The sequence below is a fragment of the Schistocerca serialis genome, chromosome 5 (genome assembly GCF_023864345.2).
Source record: "Schistocerca serialis cubense isolate TAMUIC-IGC-003099 chromosome 5, iqSchSeri2.2, whole genome shotgun sequence".
Taxonomy (NCBI): domain Eukaryota; kingdom Metazoa; phylum Arthropoda; class Insecta; order Orthoptera; family Acrididae; genus Schistocerca; species Schistocerca serialis.
The window spans coordinates 693,824,393-693,847,628 of NC_064642.1; the positions used below are offsets into that span (position 1 = coordinate 693,824,393).

A 23,236-nucleotide genomic window follows, 5' to 3' on the forward strand; every position below is an offset into this window, starting at 1 on the left:
TCGTGATACGTTACCCGTGTTAAAATGGACCGTTTACCAATTGCCGAAAACGTTGATATCGTGTTGATGTATGGCTATTGTGATCAAAATGCCCAACGGGAGTGTGCTATGTATACTGCTCGGTATCCTGGACGACATCATCTAAGTGTCCGGACCGTTCGCCAGATAGTTACGTTATTTAAGGAAACAGGAAGTGTTCAGCCACTTGTGAAACGCCGACCACGACCTGCAACAAATGATGATGCCCAAGTAGGTGTTTTAGCTGCTGTCGCGGCTAATCCGCACATCATTAGCAGACAAATTACGCGACAATCGTTACTCTCAAAAACGTCGGTGTTGAGAATGTTACATCAACATCGATTGCAACCGTATCATATTTCTATGCACCAGGAATTGCATGGCGACGACTTTGAACGTCGCGTCCAGTTCTGGCACTGGGCAGAACAGAAATTACGGGACGATGACAGATTTTTTCCACGCGATATATTTAGCGACGAAGAGTCATTCACCAACAGCGGTAAAATAAACCGGCATAATATGCACTACTGTGCAACGGAAGATCCGCGATGGCTGCAACAAGTGGAACATCAGCGACCTTGGCGGGTTAATGTATGGTGCGGCCTTATGGGAGGAAGGACAATTGGCCCCCATTTTATCGATGACACTTTAAATGGTGCAATGTATGCTGATTTTCTACATATTGTTCTACCGATGTTACTACAAGATGATTCACTGCATGACAGAATGGCGATGATCTTCCAACACGATGGATGTCCGGCACAAAGCTCGCGTGCGGTTGGAGCGGTACTGAATAGCATATTTCATGACAGATGGATTGGTTATCGAAGCACCCTACCATGGCCCGCACGTTCACAGAATTTGACGTCACCGGATTTGTTTCTGTGGAGAAAGTTGAAGGATATTTGCTATCGTGATCCACCGACAACTCCTGACAACATGCGTCAGCGCCTTGTCAATGCATGTGCGAACATTACGGAAGGCGAACTACTCGCTGTTGAGAGGAATGTCGCTACACGTACTCCCAAATGCATTGAGGTTGACGGACATCATTTTGAGCATTTATTGCATTAATGTGGTATTTAGAGGTAATCACGCTGTAACAGCATGCGTTCTCAGAAAAGATAAGTTCACAAACTTACATGTATCACATTGGAACACCCGAAATAAGATGTTCAAACGTACCTACGTTCCGTATTTTAATTTGAACACCTACATGTTTCCAACAGTTCGTCTAAAATTGTGAGCCATATGTTTGTGACTATTACAGCGCCATCTATCACAAAGTGAAAAAAGTGGTCCAACAAAAACACTCATATTTCTTTACGTACTACACGAATATGTTATTAAAAACGGGGGTTTCTATGTAAAATAAACGCAGCTGATATCCATTTGACTTATGGCAGCTCCATGTAGCGGGACAACCATAGCACCATCTGGTTTCCCCCTTCAAGCTAGACGAGTTTCCTTGTTTGTAGTTTTTTCGTTTGACGTTTATTTCGTGAGATATTTGGTCCAACCACGATCAGTGGACCACCATGAATACTGATGGCAGTAGTTTCGCGTGCACAAACTTCAAAAGGGCAGTTCGTTGAAGGTGTCATTTGCACTCAGTTGATTGATATGAGAAGGTTTCCGACATGATTATGGCCGCACGGCTGACATTAACAGACATTGAACGCAGAATAATGGTTGGAGCTACACTCATTGGACCTTCCATTTAGGAAACTGTTACGGAATCCATAGGCTCAGAGAATACCAAATTTCAGGCATTACGTGTGACCACTGACAACACAGTGGCCGATGGCCTTCACATCACGGCTGACAGCAGCAGCATCTGCGTAGAGTTACCAGTGCTGACAGAACAGCTACACCGCCTAAAGCCGTGCGCTTTAAGGCGCCATGTCACGGATTGCGCGGTCCCTCCCGTAGCAGGTTCGATTAAAAATCGAGGTAACCATGACCTCAGCTGTTTGGTCCTTAGGAATTCACACACATTTGAACACTGCGTGAAATAACCACAAAATAAATGTTGATCATACGACGTACATATCTGTCAGGAGAATGCGGCGAAATTTGGTGCTAATGGGCTATAGAAGGAGAGGACCTACGCAAGTGCATTTGTTAACATCATCTGCAGCGCCTCGCCAGGGCTCGTAACCATATCGGTTGGACCCTAGACTACTGGAAACCGCTGACTTCGTCAGATGAGTCCCGATTTGAGTTGGTAACACACTGATGGTAGGGTCCGCGCGTGGCGCAGACCTCACAAAGCCATTGACCCAAGTCGTCAACAAGGCACTTATTATGCTGTTGGTGTCTCCATAAAGGTGTAGTCTCTGTTTACATGGATCATTCCGTGGAAATGGTTATGTTCGGCTACTTGGAGACCATTTGCAGCCATTTATGTACTTAATTTTGGCAAACAACGGTTGCAATTATATTGGTGACAGTGCATCTTATCGCTGGGGCACAGCTGTTGGCGACTGGTTTGAATAACATTCTGGGCAGTCCAAGCGAATGATGTGACGACCGAACGCCCGACATGAATCCCATGGAACGTTTAGGGGGTATGATTGAGATGTCATTTCGTGCAGAAAATCTAGCACCGGCAATGCTTTCGCAATTATGAACGGCTACAGAGGCACCAAGGATCAGTATTTCTGTAGGCTACTTGCAACACTTGTTGAGTCAATGCCATGGAACTGCTACACTACGCCAGGCAAAAGGAGATCCTGTTATGTGTGAGGTGGAACTATTGGCCTCATGAAAAAAGGGAGACCCGGCTGAGTTACGCAATTTGACTCTTTGTCTGATCACGAAGAGTGGCCATTAATTGCACTCTTTGATCACGTAGCCTGACGTAAGGATCAATGTACTTGACGGGATGTATCTAGAACATCTTAGGTGATTAGAAAGTTAGTAGACAGAAATACAGTTAAATATTTAGCCTTGATTCAGCACCAGCGGTGAACGTCGATCTAGACTTTGCACAATAATATTTACAAGAGCAGTATTAGAATGAAGTGCGAATACTTCTTTACAATTGCGATTGCTTCACACATATAGGTCAATTGTCAATGCATAAACTGTATGTAGCGCCTTGCTGGGTCGTAGCTATTGACTTAGCTGAAGGCTACGAGATCTCTGAAGCTAAGCTACAACAAGTGAACCATTCCTATTAAAGTCGGCTGTAGAACTAGCCTGTGCGCTAGCTTGTGTCGTAAGACCAGCCGAGTGGCGGCACACAGTCTGCTAGCGTCGACAGTGGCGACTCGCGGGTCCGATGTGTACTGACGAACCGCAGCCGATTTGAAGCCCACAACCTAGCAAGTCTGATGCCTTGCGGTGACACCACAGATCCGACACGAAATTAATAGGTATATCACGACTTTTATCGCCTCAGTGTACTTTCCCATTCTTCGTTTGTATCAGCTTCTGTTCTAGCCTTGTAATTTTATTTGATACATATGTTCCTTCAAATGGTTCAAATGGCTCTGAGCACTATGGGACTTAACATCTGAGGTCATCAGTCCCCTAGAATTTAGAACTACTTAAACCTAACTAACCTAAGTACACGACACACATCCATGCCTGAGGCAGGATTCGAACCTGCGACTGTAGCGGTCGAGCGGCTCCAGACTGAAGCACCTAGAACCGTTCGGCCACAACGGCCGGCTTACATATGTTCCTATCACTGTGCTTGTACAAGGTATATTTTATACACGTCTTTATTGTTACATTTGGTTTCGTTTTCTCTCATCTCCTAATTTCTGAACTAAGCAAAAAATGTGATCTGTTATGATTTCAGAACCTCTGTATGCTCTAGTACAGTGTTTCCCAACCATTTTGAGGCCCTTGCCCCTGAGTGCAATCAGATATTACCTAATGCCCTCCTACGACTAACGTCATTAACATCAGTGTCTTACTGATTTATACAATGAAAAAAATCTATTTGAACACACTTTTTTCTAAAATGACGAAAGATAGTTTCCATAAATGTTTTATTATATAATGAACTAATGATTGTGCTTATTTCTACCATCATTTATAGAATGATGAAACACTTAGCAGTGCACCGCGAGTGCTATCTATAACTCCTCTTCAGAAAAGAAAGCTAACTGTCCACATTGAAGTTAGACACTTGTTACAAAATATACTTCCTCTGCACCACTTCTCTCCATAGCGACCCTTGCTTTACTCTAAACCCTCAATTAAAAGTAGACCAATTAAAGTACGTGTGTTAAACTTACTGTTTGTAAATTACTTCATTCTGGATTACCTACTTCAGAACTGGTAGAAATTGGAAGACCTTGGCTGCCAAAGCTTTATGTCTGACACCTACTCCTAATAATAATAACACTTTAAGACCCTGCAGCAGTTTAGTAAATATTAAGCAGCTACTGTTCCGTCGTGCCGTCGGCTAGATGAATTATCTGTTGCTAAAAGAATAATGAAGCAATCTGCGGTCCACCCGCCCGGTTGGCCGTACGGTCTAATGCTCGGCTTTCCGAGCGGGATGGAGCGTCTGGTCCCCGGCACGAATCCGCCCATAGGATTTGTGTCGAGGTCCGGTGAAGCGGCCAGCCTGTGGATGTTTTTTAGTCGGTTTTCCGTCTGCCTTGGCGAATGCGGGCTGGTTCCCCTTATTCCGCCTCAGTTCCACTATGTCGGTGATTGCTGCCCAAACAAGTTCTCCACGTACGCGAACACCACCATCACTCTACCATGCAAACATAGGGGTAACACTCGTCTTGTGTGAGACGTTCCCTAAGGGGTCCACCGGGGGCCGAACGGCACAAAACCCTTGGTTCGGTGTGGGGCGACGGAGGGGTGGACTGCGGCGGTCGTCGTGGGGCTGTGGACCACTGCGGCTGCGGCGGGGACGGAGCCACTCCGTCGTTTCTAGTTCCCCGGTTAACATACATACAGTACAATACAAATCTGTGGTCCATTGTGGGAACCGCCTACAGAGCAGAGGAGGGATTTTGATGACATATTAAAGCATATGTGATATTATACTAATGGCACACAATAAAAAGCTTCTGCTTAAGTAGTGGACTATGTGAATAGAAGACGTTCATCCAGTAGCTTCCTAATCATCAATATCAAACAAAAAGGGTAGTGGGTTAATGTTCGTCTTTGAAAAAAAAAAAAAAAGGACTGGTAACTTAGTAACCAGTATTAATGTCTTACAAAATAGTGATAATAATAATGATCTTTGGAAGAACAATATGGTTTCGTAAACGTGACACAATCGAATTCTTTTGTTTTTACTCCTTAGATAATTTCATTTTGCTCCTCAGGGGGTAATTACCCCAGGTTGGGAACCACTGCTCTAGTAGCTTGGAAGAAAATGTTCTGATTTGTTTCTACTATTAGTTTCTACTGCCTTAGGAATGTGTCTGATAAGAGATTCTTCCACAGACTGAGCGCCCCGCAGCCAGCCGCCTCCAGCACTCGCCACCAGCGTACCAGCAGCCGCCCCCCGTGTACCCGCCGAGCCCGGCGCGGACGCCGCCCCCGCTGCCGGCACGCATCCGACCGCCTCCCGGGCCTCCAGCCGCCGCTGCCGCTGCCGCCGCCGCCACCGCATCTTCGTCGTCTCCGTCGTCGTCGTCCGCCGGGGGCGGCGTCGCGACGCTGCCGACCGGGGCGCTGTCGCCGGCGTCCACGGCCCCCTCCACGTCTCCCGTAGCGACGACGGCGACCACGACGCCGCCGTTCGTCCCGACGACCATTAACCGCGCGTCCAACGGCACGCTGCGCAAGGACCACCTCATCTCGGACTCCATCCCCGGCCCCGAGAGCTGCGTATGACGGCTGCGACCTGCTCGCTTGGCACTCGCGGTGCACGGTGTACGTCGGTGTGGGGGAGCCCCGAAGAAGCAGCTTCTTGCACTGGAAACCTTTGGCCAACAGGTGCTCGACGTCGTGGTGTTGGGGACCGTTGGGCGATCTGTCTGAGGCTGGCCTATATTACCGTCTGTTGTAACACGTGTCTGGAGAAAAGTATCTTGTTCTGATGCATGCTTATTTTCCTTATACATGTCTTCCTAGGTTGTTTGCATTTCGGCCGACGTGAATATCTAGCACTCCGGTTAATAGTGGAGGTCTTCCCACCGCGAGGTTTTATGACGTGAAATCAAAGCCAGTAAGTGTACCTTCTCAGTTTATTAACGTTAACTAAATGACCACAGAAATTCCGTGAATGCGGTCGTAATTAATTTTTCTCCTTTTCTGATATTTGGGCAGTGGAACTACTAGTCACCTTCTGAGCCAGTACCAATACTCTCACACTGCATCGCTCAGATGATGACAGGACGTTCTTCCACCGTAATATCACAAAACGAGTAGATATGTTTGCAGCGGCATTGGCTAAAGTTCACGTACCAATAATTAACCCATAAAAACTTCACGTCCCCTATGAGATCGTTTTGCTCATTACTGATAAACTTAATTCCCGTTTAGTCTGTAACTAATCAGTAATCAGTAACACGAAGTTGCAACTTATACCTCTACACATACATGCCAGTTTCCAGGAAATTACTTGTTGGAGTCATATGCTTTTTTTCCTTCGTTGCAGTTTCTTCTCTTTGTGGGTAGTTGGTTATGGATAGGAATCAGCTCACCAGACAGTCATCTGAAATTTATTTCTTGAGCGTGTTTCACAGATATGTAGATTTGAGGGACCGTTTCCTGTTCTGCCTTGACTGCCAGATTTACTTCATTCACCACAACCGGAAATTTTGTGCCCAAAGCTTCGTACATCCTGTGCCAAACTTAAACATTTCATCCCATGAGCAGCAAAGCTTAAAAACTGGAATCAGCCAGCATTCCAACTACATCTACAGACGCCTCAGTAAGCCGGTGTATTGCTCTGTAATCATCAATACTACAAACTGCTACGGGCAGTGTTGGCGTGGACAGCAGGTGTCGGTTGCTATTACAGTATTAACGTGCACTAAGAAGTAGTCCTACGTCGGTTTGCTGGATATCAACTGCCTGCTCAAACTCTGTCACTTGCAGCAATAATTTTAATGGCTACACGGGAATACGCTAGAGTGCTGCTACATATGTGGATGGAGCTGATTACAGTGATCGCATTGTGGTGACAATGGCGTGAAACGTTTACGTATGGCAGAGAATGTTTAAACGTTTGCCCCCTGTGTAGTATCAAATTTTCCACTTGAAAATAACCGTAATGTATAAACTGCAATTAAAATTGTTAAAGCATACAGTCAAAGTCAAACTTGGTCTGCTTCAAAAGGTTGTAAAATATAGGTTCGATGGAGATAGGAAACTGATAACAAAATACTTCAAGAGATACTGACACGTGAGTTATAAAGGCTCTTCAGTGAGAATGCCACTAGTAATTTTTGTTGGTATGGGGTTCTGATGCACAACTAGTGCTGTAGAGGATTTAATATGAAGAAAGCGAGCAATTTTTGCGTTACGAGAAAATGATGATGAGATGTAATCCTCAGGAATTGGTGGGTTTGACGTTAGGAAGGAACAGGATGGACTGGAAACTATATTTGACTGTAGTGTAGGCTACAGTGATAGATTTTGTATGGAAAAGTATGTAGTGTACTTGAATAGATGTTTGGCGGGATGATACAGCGCAATACAAGCCCCCGGTTCTCAGGCAAGGAACACAAAGTGGTGTGGGGATATGGTGTAACAAATATATACGCTACACAAAAATTCTCAATTCTCGCTTAATGTGATGTCAAATTTCAGTTCCTTACTTCAGATGATAATACTCGAAATAAATATAAATTTCAATAAAGCTAGAAGTCACTGACTAAAAACCTGGAGTTTGCAGTTAGCCTACTGTTAAAGATATAAACAATACTGAAACACTCGAAAATCCAAGTTATGAACGTTCTGCTCTCGTTTGTTCCCATTACATGCTTCAAGACAGTTTCTAAAGACTTCCAGATGCGGCGCAGTCGCTGTTGATACTTACGTAACATAGTTCAAAGTTTCTCCCCAAGAGATGAAACTAATATCAAAATTCTAAATTGTTAATCAACGTTGGATTTATGATTGCCTATCAAATTTTGTTGTCCCGTTTAGTGTATTTTTTTCCTGGAGACTGGAAAACATAAAAAAGCCGAAGCTATTTCATAATGAATCAACAAAAATATTAAGACACTATCATGGCCAAGTAATTCCCAGCAAATCATATCCTGCAACAACAACAGAAAATCCTTTTCTTTAAAAATATCTTTTCTGAATATTCGAGCTCCCTGACATCTTACCTGAGCCAACACTCTGTAAGAACAAGAAGAGAGCTTACTTCGCTCTTTTAAAATGCCTCAAAATATTTCTTTTATTAGAATAATTTTAATATTTTGTGGAAATGTGAGCAGTCAATACGGTAATATTCACTGCAAGGCCTATTTAACGGACGGAACATATGTTTGAAAAATTGCAAAGTGTAAGGATCATGAACATTGTTAACTGTGGTTCGTGAGACAAATGTATGTGATATTGTTTAATTCTGTGTGAATGAAGGCACAGCTGTTCGTGTTTATAAATCTATGTTAACATTCAGCAATCTATGTCTTTGTGCTAGAAAAAGTTGTGCAAACCAGTATGGAAGAAAATCGGTGACAGAAGATTTGGAGAATTCTCTTGGGACGAAGTATCAGTTGTTGTTTGCGAAATCTACGTTCTTCCTTTAAAAGTAAATTATTCGTTTTGAACTAATAATTCATTTCCTCTTAATGTCTTTATTTCTATTCGTCCGTGATCTATTTTCACCGTCAAACAGTTTTCTAAACTGGTTATGCCATTATTCAACGAGCAAAAACAATTAATGTTCACTGTATTACTATAGAGACGTAATATGTGTAAACTGAAAGAGAAGTATCAGTTTTTATGTTGTGAAACTACCTGAAGTAAAGATCATATATAAAGAAGAATGACTCACTCAAATTGTACGTTTTGTAAATATTTTCATCTTTTATTGATATGGTTAAAATAATATATGATGTAAATAAATGTAAAGTGTTTTATAAACGTTTGAAAGTTGTATTTTTGTCAATAAAACTGATGTAAAGAAATAAGATATTATTGTACTGATAATCGTTGTCTGCTTATGTGTGACGAATCATTATCACAAATGAGCATACAGATCAACAAAGGAGACCAACTTTGGCACATAGTAATATATAAAAGATTCGTCAACTGTAGTGAACCGGAGAAAAAATAAAGATTTGTTGGTTCTGTATCCACCCATCAGACCCTTTGCAAATATTTTCCAAAACGGAAAGAGATGTGAGCAGACGACTAGTAATTCAGTTCCGCATACCATTGAAGAACACGTTGAGACGCAAGACTTCATGTTATTACGAAAGTAAACAGAAAAATTAGCAAAGTGATAGTAGACAAAACGTCCACATTAATTTAAGTGAGTGTAATAATAGTTATCTTATTTGATATAGATTTTTTCTCTCTTGTAACAGTAAATTTTCGTTATTAATACTGTAACAGTAACTTTTCGTTATTAACATAAGCGTTTCACGTTCCTGTCCTTACTATTCGGTATTCTTCACATTCAGTTTTCTTCAAAAGGAGCAACAATTAAAGCGAATTAAGTTGGTTAGTAAATAGACCTGTCGGAGTAATAACTCTCATCGACGCGAGGTTGGTTCAAATGGCTCTGAGCACTATGGGACTTAACATCTGTGGTCATCAGTCCCCTAGAACTTAGAACTATTTAAACCTAACTAACCTAAGGACATCACACACATCCATGCCCGAGGCAGGATTCGATCCTGCGACCGTAGCAGTCGCGCGGTTCCGGACTGAGCGCCAAGAACCGCTAGACCACCGCGGCCGGCGCGAGGTTGTATGGTATGGATAGAAATGATGTAATCATACATCTAATATATTTGTGTTGATGCAGTAAGCGGGACCTTTATGTGTACTTTCCCACTGTCTAAGAGCTGCATACAGGCATTAGTCAGCAAACAAAACATGTGGTAAATGACTAAAATTGGCTTAAAATATTTCAAAATAAAGCCAGGTAAGAACATAGGGTAAAAAGAGAACGACGAAGTTCATAAGAATTATTAAAAGTTGTGGGGACACTTGTTACTATTGCCGACTAAGAAAACTAAATAATCAATATCTGGTGGAATTACTTTATTAAAAGACGACTGAAATTGCGCATTACTGCTTCGGAATATATGCAGTGGCTAGGTGTAATTGTCCTCCGACGAATACTCTGCCGTGCTGGTCGATTCATCTATTGCAGAACAGATCGAAAAGAAACGATGGTGCAAATTATTGTTTGTTGTTTGTCTCTACAGAGCTTGGCACAATTCTAAACTGTTGTGTTTGTTTTCGTTGGGTACAGTTCGCCTATTGTTCTTAGGGTATCTGTCTATCAACAATCTGCTTCCCTTCACGCTAGCACACGAGAAGGATGGGGAATGAATTCCAACAAGTTTGACATTTACAGAAATACACGAACTACCAGGTAGAGCCTATCTGTTAAAGTCGTGTATTGCATACTGTATGTTGTTTGACGCTGGACATTTGTAAAATAAATTATACTTTAAACTACTAATTTGAGGATAGGCAAAACATTAATGACACTTACAGCTGCTAGGTGGCAGGCGCTACGATTCATTCTTTTTCACCTTATCACCACGACGTATCAAACGCATACTCTTACACAAACTTGTATCGTAGACTCAAATTGACCAATTACACTTTGAAAAAATGTCACAGAAGGTTGCGTACACACAGCTGGAAGAGGGAAGATTTTATTTTGAGATATATCCAGAGTCATGATCTGAAATGGTCACAATATCATTCAATAAGTAACAATTGTAAGCGTAAACAAAAAATATAAATATCAGTGAAGTGTAATTGCTTGTTTTGTATACCGTCTTACGACCAAAGTAAGGTAAAATATTTTACTACTGTTAATATTATTAACAGTTATCCTAAATGGGTCTTCCAACGATTTAATAATCAGCAGCTACAATTTTTAATAGATGTATTGAATGAAAGTTCAACAGACAGGGTGGCGAACTTTGGAGAGCTGTGAAAATCGCCACTTTTTCGGCCGAAAGCACGGAATATGTCTGGAACTTAAGACGTGTTTTATTGAGGTAAAAGGTGTTTGAATTTACTAAACGAAATTGATGAAACTTGCATGAAAAAACGTGATACCAACGTCCTGAGTAGCGTGTGTCTATCTCACATGTATGTCGGAAGCTTACACATATTAGAAGAAACGAATGTGGAGGAAATGGCTAAAATGGCTGTCATACAATGAGGGGGAAACCTATAAAAAGACACTCATTCACTCACTCCTGCCTCACTGTGTGGAATGAATGAAACTTGGAAGGTAACTTGAGATAGTCCTGCGTAGTGGGTATCGATCTCAAAGTTATTGGAATGCAACATCATTGAAATATTGAAATTTTCAGAACAGTTAGTATAGGCCCTTTTTCAGGTAAAAGTTGTGTTTTCTTAACATGTCAAATAAAGAAAATATATTTTTAATTAATAGCTTCCAATACACTGAACCACGTAAATGAATGTTTCCTCTACCTAAAATTATCTACGACAAGCTATAACATGCACTACGTGGTACCTCTGGGCTCACTTCGATAACAGATATAAGGGAAATAGGATAAATACAGTTCTAAAGGTTCCACCGAATTCTTTTGTGAAGTCGCAAGAGAAAGGCAAACAGTATCTATGTGGCTGAATGCAGGTAGTCACTATTAACAACTGGGAGAGACGACGAAGATAGAAGTTGCGTAATATCCAAGAGAGGTAGTAAAGCAAACAACTGCTGATGGTGTACCGTGTTTATGAGAGAGGTCAAGGGAGCCCGAGTCATCCACTGGTTTCTTTCAACTGTTTGGACTGTGAGGTCATGTGCATGTAATGGTCTGCAATGTACACTAGTAATGATAAAAGTCCAGAGGTGATATTCATGTCAGTTTTCAGTGTTTGTTGACGTAGGCTCAAGAGGTGCGTTGTAGAGTTTATTGTCCTGCGAAGCAACATGGGAATGGTAGAACAGGATTTATTACGTGCGCATTGTTCAGGATATTTATTAGACACAATATTGTTAAACACACAACAAACATCGTTTTCCAGAGACAAAACATTTACAGAAATTACAATATATCAACATACACAATGTATTCAAATGTAGGTGTGTGAATGTGTGCTTAGGCATATGAATGCCTGCGGCGGAACGGCGTCCTATTCCTCTAGAAGTGCCAAAAACAGAGAAGGCAGTGGCGTTGAGCATTAGGATCTGGAGCAAAGTCGATGGTTTAAGGTGTTCCAGCGGGATCACGCAGGGATCTAGCAGGCCAATCCATTTCAGTAACTCTTTCATCCAAAAACCATTGCTTTAACAGATGCTGCCTTGTGAGAGGATGCATTGTCATGCTCATAGAAACAGTCATAATTTCGGAACTGTACCTCTAGTGTAAGCGGTACACAAGCATACAATATATGTTCATACCCTTCTACGTATAGCTTTTCCTTAAGCTCAATATGCGGATTACACAAGAACCACGAAAAGCACCCTCATACCTCAACACCACCTTCTTCGTACTTCACAGGAAATACAAGAATTTCTCTATATATAAATTTAAATCGCCTCCTTGCATCTCGCTGTATAAACAAGTCAGTCTCAAGAAATCCTGCTGGGATTTTGATCCGGTTTCCACTAATAAACACGCTGATTTGCGAGGAAGGTTTTTTGTATATCTGATTAATATTGAGAGCAACTTGTCTCAATTATGATTTTAGTTGTGCAAACCATCCGACTGCCATGTTTCGAACGGCAGAGACAACTCGACCGAAGAGCAAGGCCCTGAGGCAACAAAAAGCATGACCAAATTCGTTTCCGGTGTAATGTTCTAGTTGTAGAAGTTTGGATAGAGGCCGGGGGGTTGTAGGATTGTAAGCCGGTTGGATCGCTTTTTTCCGCTCTGCTTTTTAACCTGGCGTTGACCTCTCAATTATATGAAGAATCGCCAGAAACGAAACGTGGCTCGGATTCCACGATACACAGTATCTCACCTTTCCACGGCTGGATAACTGATTAGGAGTATGCAAGTGGCCTACGTGAAACCCAACCGATTGCAATCGTTTCAGAACAATTGCATAGCGAAAACAACACGAGGGGATAAAACCCGTGGTTTCCTATTATTTGTGCTTAGAGTAAAACGCAGCATGGGATGCATCTTTCCCCCGTTTATATGAAAATTTTAAGGAGCTCGGGTGATGACTCAACTTCCAGATTTCTGCTTTCTTTGGGCCAAATATATTTCTATGCATGGTGAGGAAAAAGATATTATTTGTTTCGACACTTCCGAATTATACAGTAGACTAGTAAAAGCATAATGACGAGAAAGAGATTTGATCGTTTTAAAGATCATAATGGTATGGGCACGATCTTTTTGAATTGGTTTCACAAATTTCTTGCAGATGAGTACAGAAGATTTCAAAATACTTCTACAAACGGTTGAAGGACGTATTTCGAAATATGACGACAATTAAAGTTGAAATTTGCACTCTTAATTCACTAAAAATTCTTCGAACAGTTACTCAGCTTGTGAGTTAGTAAATTCGAAGTATCATAATAATCATGACTAATAAAGAGAAGATAACTACCTCATCGCCAGGCAGTGATCCGAGATTTACAATTTGAAATAATCAATTAATTTTAACCAATAGTTTCCGTGCAATGATTTGAAAATAACTGAATGGCAAAAAACAACATATGAATCCAAAGTACCTGTGTTTTTACGCTTTATGTAATATGTTTTCCGAAAAAGTATTTCTGCAACAAGGCCGGCCGCTGGTGGCTGAGCGGTTCTAGGCGCTTCAGTCTGGAACCGCGCGACCACTACGGTCGCAGGTTCGAATCCTGCCTCGGGCATGGATGTGTGTGATGTCCTTAGATTAGTTAGGTTTAAGTAGTTCTAAGTTCCAGGGGACTGATGACCTGAGGTGTTAAGTCCCATAGTGCTCAGAGCCATTTGAACCATTTTTCTACAACAAGGTTTTGCTTACAAACAGTACGTTCTTTCAGCAGCGCAGCAAATGACTCAGCTTTCAGCTTTTGGATTCCTAGGACCAAACATCTAGATGTGGACGCGATCCTTGGAGTCGGTCGGCGAAAATATCTGTCATAAATAGTCCACGACAGTGAACTGCGACGACCAACAAAGCATCACAGTGCGTACTAAGCTTCACAAGCGGCATTTCATGTTAAGTCGACCAAAATTGTTCCTGTTGACCACTTACAACTTTCTCCTAGATGGCAAATGGTACTGCGGAGGTGCCTCTTGCAAGTCAAGGTCGTTGTCTGACAGAAAGACGTCGTGTATTGCAGAAGTCTCATATTTCTACTAATTATCATATACCACTGTTAAATACAATAAAGACGCCCTGAGTCGTTAATTTATCATAAATAAATTTTTGTTAAGGTTTAATGTAGGCTGTGCATTGTGTATTATCATTAGCAGATAACGATATATACATACATATTACCTTGTTCAATAATATCATAATTTACACAGACTGCTCTTACATATAAACAGTCCTGCAGACACGAAAAGAGGAAGGATTGCTTTAATGAGAAACGGTTTTATACTTATCGAGTGTTCCCCCGGTTCACGTCATAAGTTGATATTTCGTTAAACTGGTTCTTTGTCATCTTCGTTTGGTCCCTTATAAATGCTGCTTTGCTCGGATTGTCAACGCTTTTAGGATCTATTTCAGGAATTGGGAAAAGGGTGTTTCCTTACACTTGACGACGATGGCACTAGGAGCTGAGAAACATAAAGGAGGATAGGATAGATAATGTTATGGCTGAGTGCCAATGCTATATATTCCTGGTGAAGCAGTTTTGCTAACGCAGGAAGAGCGACAGAATGGCGTGGGTACAGTCCGGTATGTTTACACTAATTTGGGTGTTCTCACAACAAGCTTTAGAGACCAACAACTATTGTGAACAGTGGTTCTCTACACAAGGTACGTTGAATTGTTCGTGTGGATGGAAATAACACACATTACACTGCAGCTTTTTTTATCCTTTGTTAGTCGATGCCCTATTCGTACATGACTTTCACGGTGTAGCTCATCAGTGACTTAGTTTATTCTAAAAATTAAAAGAAATAAAAATTAAACAGTTTTGTTGCTGTTGTACGTGCGATTCTATGTCATTTACTTCGTAAGGCGGACATGAACAAAAAGCCGAATCAGTCACTCAAAACATTGTTGCTTAAAAAGTAAAATATGTAGTTGGACAGAATGGTGAACTGATCTGCCTATCTTGTTTACAACTAAGACGTGCCCGATAAATGAAAGACATAACAGAAGTCTTACACAAATAATGGGTTTGAAAGACAAAAATAAATCACGAATAAAGAAAAGTTGAAAAATAGAATTAATCTCTCACACGCACACATTATCAAGAAGTAACTAAATTTGAGAATCGTATTAAAATAGATATACTCTTTGTTGTTAACTGCGAGCGTGAATTCGAAAGGTAGTCAGAAAACATTATTTATGACAACGAAATATTAAACTTATGTTAGTTGTAATTGTTTGTTTGAACTAGGTACTGAATGGTAGTGCCTCAGAATTTTTATGTGAAAACTCATAAAGGTTTCCAAATGAAACAAACTTTATCAACATTGTACAAAGAAAGTCCTCATGCGTGTCTGTAAGTTTTGGAAACAGACAAAAATCGGATGGGGCTAAGTCGGCACTGTAGTGTGTATAGTTGATGATGACGAATTCAATGCGTCGGATTGTTCAAAAAATGGTTGAAATGGCTATGAGCACTATGGGAGGTCATCAGTCCCCTAGAACTTAGAACTACTTAAACCTAACTAACCTAAGGACATCAGACACATCCATGCCCGAGGCAGGATTCGAACCTGCGACCCTAGCGGTCGCGCGTTTCCAGACTGTAGCGACTAGAACCGCTCGGCCACAGAGGCCGGCGTCGGATTGTTGCAACCGTTGCAGCGCTCGTGTGTGATCCGGCAATGTTATGTTGAAAGAGAGGGTGCTCCATTTTTGGATGAACTCTTTGAAGTTACGCTTTAAATTTTCTGACGGGTCGCAGTATCCTACGGAGTTTAAGGTGGTGTCTTAAGGCTAATTCCAAATGCACCACACCATGGACATCCCACCCAGAACAATGTAAGCGTGATTTTGCCTACTGATGGCATGATACTCATAATTTTTTCTGTCGGTGGTACTTTGTGGCGGAACTCCATTTGTGCCCTCTTGGTTTCTGGGTCAAAATGGTAAACTCAATTTTCCATCACCTTTCAGAAATTTGTTTAAGTAACCCACCACCCTCATGCACAAAACGCAAAGGAAATTTGTTAATAGGTGCCCATTTCTGTCTGTTTCACGTCAGGAGTGAGCATATGAGTCACCCACCGTGCACACAGTTTTCTGTAGTGGAGTTCTCCAATGATGGCCTGTACGCGTTGTCGTCATATGTCACATTTACCTGAGAGTTGTGTCTGTGTTACCCGATTTTTATGTCGTGATCTGATCAACGTAGTTAAAATGAGTCCCTTCGTTTGCCGCTCTGTCACACACGCTGAGGTTAGTGGCATCATTTCCTTCATTACGAGCACGGACAATACAATGTCGCACATGCTGATGTCAATAAAATCATCACTGTACTCAGCTTTGATTCTTCTACGGATTCCATCTGGAGGTACAAACTCGATTACAGCACACTGTTTTTCACGCATTGGCTCATACTGTAGTTACGTTACACACTGCCATGTGACATGTCACAATTCGGAGCCCACTAAGGGCAGAAGGTTGCAGCTTCCGTCAGCGAAGCGGAGAAGCCCACCGAGTAATATGCATGACATGTGATATCTTAACTGAGATTGAGGACACAATAAAAAAAATCGTAGGCATCAATTTTCAGCACGACCTCGCAAGTGCATGTCTACAGTCATGGAAACCGCTTAGTGTATCGTGGCAAGCCGGTAGTGGATCCAAAACTACATGGCGAAGCCAGTTGGTAAAGTGAAGTGTCCTGTAGTAACATTCTTTTCTCCGTGGCAGCTGTTACAGGCCTGTGCAGATGGGTAACGAGTTCGTCCGGCATGGCATGAAGTGCTGCAAGATTTCCACTGCTGCCGAATTCGAATTACCGCACGATACGCTGTGGTACTGCGGCGTGGTGATATCCATTTGCATCATGACTGCAGGCTTGTCCCTAAGAATGAACAAACCAATGATTAAGCAACCTTATTTATACTAGGCGATAATTACCACTTTCTACCCATTGTATTCCTGGACTGAATCGTAACCCATTGCCGATTTCGTAAATATTCAGCTATATTGTTTGACAGAAATTTACGAGGATTCGTGCCCTACAAAAAAGTTATAACTGATGTTTGCTGTTTCAACGATTACACCAGATTCTTATCAGTCCTTGTCACCAGATACAGATCGTAAAAATAATACGTATACAGCATTTCAGTGCGTTTCACTATTTTTTAAAGTGACAACAACGTCACATTTGCACCGATTCCGGCTAAGGGCGGCCGGGGTGGTTGAGCGGTTCTAGGCGCCAGAGTCTGGAGCCGCACGACCGCTACGCTCGCAGGTTAGAATCCTGCCTCGGGCATGGATGTGTGTTATGTCCTTAGGTTAGTTAGATTTAAGCGTTTCTAAGTTCTAGGGGACTGATGACCTCAGAAATTAAGTCCCATAGTGCTCAGAGCCATTTGAACCATTTTTTTTCCGGTTAGAGGCCATGAAGGTTTTGATGGTAGTGGAGTTCAGGGACGGCGCTCAGACTGCTATTTTCTGACTATTGTTTTAGAGATGTTGCTGAAAATGTGGTCCGTTCACATAAATGCATGAATAGCGGATGCAGCTTCAGTTTTCCTCGAGCGTCTGTCGGTGTCTCCTACATCAAACGCCGGCTGTGATAGCATAAACGGACGACGTTTTCAGCGACATATCTAGAACAATATTCAAAGCCCCATCGGAATGGAACGATGCACCTGTGGCATTTCAGTCTCATAAAAATGCGTTCCCTTTTGTCGCCTCTAAAGAGAATAAAATTTTGTATACGTTGTTTTTCCGCACCCTCTGTATTCAAAAATGACAAAGCTAACTTTGACGAGAAGCTCTCGGCTTTTGAGTCAGGTGGCAGCATAACGCGACATTTCGATGAGTGCCATGCTACTGATTTCTAGGGAATGAGTTATTGCGAATTTTGTGAATTTATAGACTACGGCGGGCTACCCCTCCATTTTTCTACGGGTGCGTAACACATTTACGTCAACGCCCATGCAGAGAGAGCGGCCGCAGCTCTCGTAGGGCCATTAACCATAATTTGTCACTTTTCCTGAAGATGTGTCGACGTTCTAGGATACGTTGCAGTATCTAAATACTGCCACACAACTAGAAACCTGGGAGACATCCATCAGTAGTACAAGCTAGGAAGATTTACATTCACACAAAATTATGCATATATTTAAAAGTTACTCCAATACCTATATTCGTAAGTCATTAATAGATTTCCACTGCGACATTTACTGCGAACCTTATGGTACTTAGCACTTCAGGGCCATTTCAAACAATACCTGTTATTTCGCAGCTTGTGACTCCAGGCTTGGGGATCAGTATTTCTTTCAACATTTCTTCCATGCGAAGCTCGTCTCTCATCCAAAGCTAGAGTGTGAATGACGTTTCTGGATGTGTTTCATTACGGAAAGACAGCAGACGATAACAAGCTTCACTCCAGCATACAAAGCTTTATTCGGGCCATATTTACAATACATTAATCTGATTGATGAGTAGTTATCACGAATTCTCTTTACCACAAAATGTCTTCATTATAAACAGTTTGCATAGCATTCCCACAGAACTGTACTGTCATAAGCAATCATCACACATGCAGTTATTTATTGATAATAAATAATTACACCTTCAAAATACCAGTGGTGTTCAGTAAAGAAAGGAAGCCGGCCCGGATGGCCGAGCGGTTCTAGGCGCTACAGTCAGGAACCGCAAACCGCTACGGTCGCAGGTTCGAATCCTTTCTCGGCCGTGGGTGTGTGTGATGTCCTTAGGTTAGTTAGGTTTAAGTAGTTCTAAGATTTTTTTTTTTTTTTTTTTTTTTTTGGTACGTCCATCACCTCGAATGAGTCTGCACGTTCCAACACTGGAGGTACCTCCACTCTGTGCGGCGGGCCTGCACGCTGCTGATTGAACAGATTTGCGGTGAGGACAGATTCCTCGCATAACGACTCACTCTGCTGTTGTTCGCGGAGAGGTCACCGTGGACATTACGCAAGTGCCTATGAATATTTGCGATGCTCTGGTTTTTTCCAGCAAAAGAAACTCAATGTCAACTCTCTGCATGGAACGCACCTCCATTACAGACGTCATTTTGAAGGGTACGTAGGGCGACGCTTCAGCCCCGGAACTTCATGAAACTATAGGAGCTGAAGCGGGAATATTAGACGATGTCCCACGACAAATTTCGCATTTTTTTTCTTTTCAACCGAACATTATCCTATAAAAAAATACATATTGAACGCCCTTTTATATTGCGTGAATACGCATATTTATGTCGATTATTCCTTGTTGGCTCACCCTGCTGAGAGCACCCTTGGCTTAGGATATGTCATTTTAGAAGACTTACATTTTACAGACTGTAAATGACGGAAACACTTTTAGTGCTAGCTGTGTGACTAGTATTCACCCATCCCTTGCCTCCAATCCAAGTTCCATCCGCAATTAATTAAACAATCAAACTCCTATCTATACTGATTACTTACTAGTTAGTGCACTGAATATTTGACGTTAAGTGAGTAAAACCTTTATGGTTGAAGACACGAAACCCTAATGGTTCAAGTTTTATCTTATTTTGGTTAATTTCTTTCTTTTTTTTTGTGCTCTCCGTCATCAGGCCACAAGTGGTCCATCGGGACTATCCGACCGCCGTGTCATCCTCAGGTGAGGATGCGGATAGGAGGGGCGAGTGGTCAGCATACTGCTCTCCCGATCGTTACCATGGTTTTCTTTGACCGGAGCCGCTACTATTCGGTCAAGTAGCTCCTCAATTGCCATCACGAGACTGAGTGCATCCCGAAAAATGGCAACAGCGCATGGCAGCCCGGATGGTCACCCATCCAAGTGCCTGTCAGGCCCGACATCGCTTAACTTCGGTAATCTGACGGGAACCGGTGTATCCACTGCGGCAAGGCCGTTGCCGTTAAGTTTCATTACTTTCGGGTTATTGATCAATACAATTCTGAAAAAGTCAAAAGCAAAATTGATACACCCAAAAAGTGATAATCTCTTTATGTGTTTCTACATGACAATTTTTTAAAATAAACAGCTCACCGTATATGATGTCGTATCTCATGGACTGGTTATTGTAAAGTTATATAATTTCGCAGGTACAATCAGTTGCCTATGTGGACATTTCGTCTAGAACGTGATGCGAATTGCTTTAGTAGCTAAGAAGTAATAAATTAAAACCTCATGGCTGTAGTTTTACTTCCTGAATAGCGAAAAAGTATTAAACGTAACTGTTTTTTTTTTCTGTCCCTATTTTGTGGTGGTGATGTTCAGAAAGTTTCAGAAATGTCTGAAATTATTTGTATTGATTGTTAGAAGCAGGTAAAAGCTCTCGTTCCCTAAAGTTGACTAAATATAGCCTCAGTAAACTGGGACTGAGATTTACGCTGCCTCAAATCATATACAATCTTTCTAACAATTATACTCGACTTATAGTATAAAACCGTTAATTTAAGACTATGCCACTCAACCAATAGATTTTGAAAGCATTTTCAATTTCTTTAATTCGTTGTTGCATAAAAAGTGTTGCATCATCAGTTACAAACATTCCAGCTTTAGCGGAGGTCTAGACAGTTGTGGATTTCAGTCAGTAATACGATGTGTTTTGTTGGAAAGGTTTGCTCGAGTACATGCAAAAGAATCTGCAGATGAATTTCTTGAAGTTTATCGTAAAAAAATAAATACACAAAAGAAAAAAGAAAATAAAGTTTCTTTTAACACAGGGAAGAAGTAGGGGGACGTCGCCCCAAAGTATGTCACCCCAGACTAGGACATCGCCACAGAGTAGGTCCCCCAGACAAGGACGTTACCACAAAGTACCGTTATCCAAGATGGCGGCGTTGAAGTCGCCCCAAACAAAGTAGGTCACCCTAGATGACGTCCGCCCCTGGCGGAAGTTTGAATTTTGGCGGGAAAGTGTCACGTCCCTCCGCCCCATCCGTCAGCAAAATGTCGGGAAGTACAAATTCCAACAGGATACTGCAACACACCACAGTTATCTCTACTAGTCTAAGAAAATCGTGGGAAGATAGGTCACTTGGGCTACGTCCACTAACCCCTCCCCTCCCACAGAAAAATGGCGGGAAGTTCTAATTCCATCAGGAAAGAAAGGGCACTTAGACTACCTCCAGTAACCTAAGTCACCTCATCCTGGGAGCTGGTGGAAAGTTTGAATTTTAGTGTATTTCTACTACCACTAAGAAAATGGCGGGAAGGAGAGGGTACCTCCACTAACCTAAGTCGTCCGACCACCACCTCTTGATAGAAACTGACCGGAAAAAGACTCAGTTGATCGATCATTTGGAGGGTATTCGATTGTAGTCTCTGGAATATTGTTTAAACGATTTAGACATTGTGTGGCATATTGTTTATTTAAACAATATAAGGAATTCAACGCATTGTATGGAATGTATGGAAATTGCTGGAGACGAAGGACTTCATAACAGGAAGTTCAATGTTATATTGTTTATTTATAAAAAATTCAGTTTTTTGGGGGTTGGATTTCTCTTGCTCATCATTCTCTGTTATTTGGAAACATGTAGGTCTTGCAAGAAGCAGTTACTTGGGACGAACATGCTGCATAACCCAATGTTCAGTACTGCACTCTTGGTGTCTTAAAGTAATGTTTGGGCCCTTGTTGGCACTTAACCTATTGTTCTATTAACTGGTTTTCCATGTCACCCCTATTTCCTTAAAATATTCTACCTCCTTTGATACTAAATTAAGTAATCAGTTATGTCTTCTCATCATTTTCTAGTACACACTTCGAATTTCACATGCTTTTCAACGCCATTTCTGACGCATTCTCCTTTGTCACCCACACACTTAAACTGTTGTACTGCGTTTTACTTAAAAATTATGCAAATTAACCTAGTGTTCGGCACATAACCTGCTATTCTGCTAGATGTCACCCACTCACACACTCCCTCCCATCAATTATTCTACCGCTAATACCACATTTACATAAAAAATTATGCTAAAAATTTAAATCCGTATTCTTCATATGAAAGGGGTAGTTTTCCTCAATTTCCAGCTTCCTATTGGTTGGTGAAATCGATGGAAAATAGTTTAAACAAAAGATTTCTAATAAAAAACACATCCCGCCACTCGACGACCGACGCTGACGCTGACACCGCCTCTGCTGCAGCCCCAGCAGCGAGCGACTGCCTGAGGCAAGCCAGCACCAGCCATCGCTCTCACATCCCAGCACTGTGAATGTTGGGTCTATTTTCGTGTATACAGTTAGAGTTTTTCGAGTGTTAGACTGATGTCACAGAGCTCCAAGGTGCCATCAAGCTGGCCCCATACACGATGACGCATAGCTGTGGTATGGTCCGGTACCGAGAGAGATGTTCCAGTGCTTCCCCGAATAGCACAGGGTGCATTGTTCCTAGAGATCCTTTCGCCATTCTTTTCTGCAGACGAGACTTACAGTGGTAAAATTCTTTTGCACAGATCACTAAATTGCACTAACAGCTAAACACTGCAAAAGTTATCTACAACTCATGAAATACATACGAGACTCACAAGAATATTGAAAGACGGGAAAATATTTCTCAGTGTAACTACAATTAAATATTACTATTACAATTAAATATTACTAACCTAAGGACATCTCTCACATCCATGCTCGAGGCAGGATTTGAACCTGCGACCGTAGCGGTCGCGCGGTTCCAGGCTGTAGCACCTAGAACCGCTCGGCCACTAGGGCCGGCCTAGTCTTTTTCCCTCCAATTCCTAGTAAGAGGTGGCAGTCAGATGACTTAGATTAGTGGAGGTGCCCTCTCCTTCCCGCCATTTTCTTTGTAGTAATAGAACTACACCAAAATTCAAACTTCCCACCAGCCCC

The 23,236-nt window shown here is 41.9% G+C and overlaps 1 protein-coding gene and 1 pseudogene across 1 annotated transcript in view; one reads left to right on the top strand and one right to left on the bottom strand.

The window, feature by feature from the left end:
* Window positions 1-8,953, top strand: part of LOC126482181 (hemicentin-2-like) — an 865,734-nt gene extending 856,781 nt beyond the window's left edge. The window contains exon 16 of the mRNA XM_050106159.1: window positions 5,446-8,953. Coding sequence (XP_049962116.1) covers window positions 5,446-5,838 — 393 coding nt within the window. The 3' untranslated portion in view covers window positions 5,839-8,953. The remainder of the gene's footprint in view (window positions 1-5,445) is intronic.
* An 11,227-nt stretch (window positions 8,954-20,180) lies between these two features.
* Window positions 20,181-20,298, bottom strand: LOC126482936 (5S ribosomal RNA; annotated as a pseudogene).
* Between the last annotated feature and the right edge of the window lie 2,938 nt (window positions 20,299-23,236).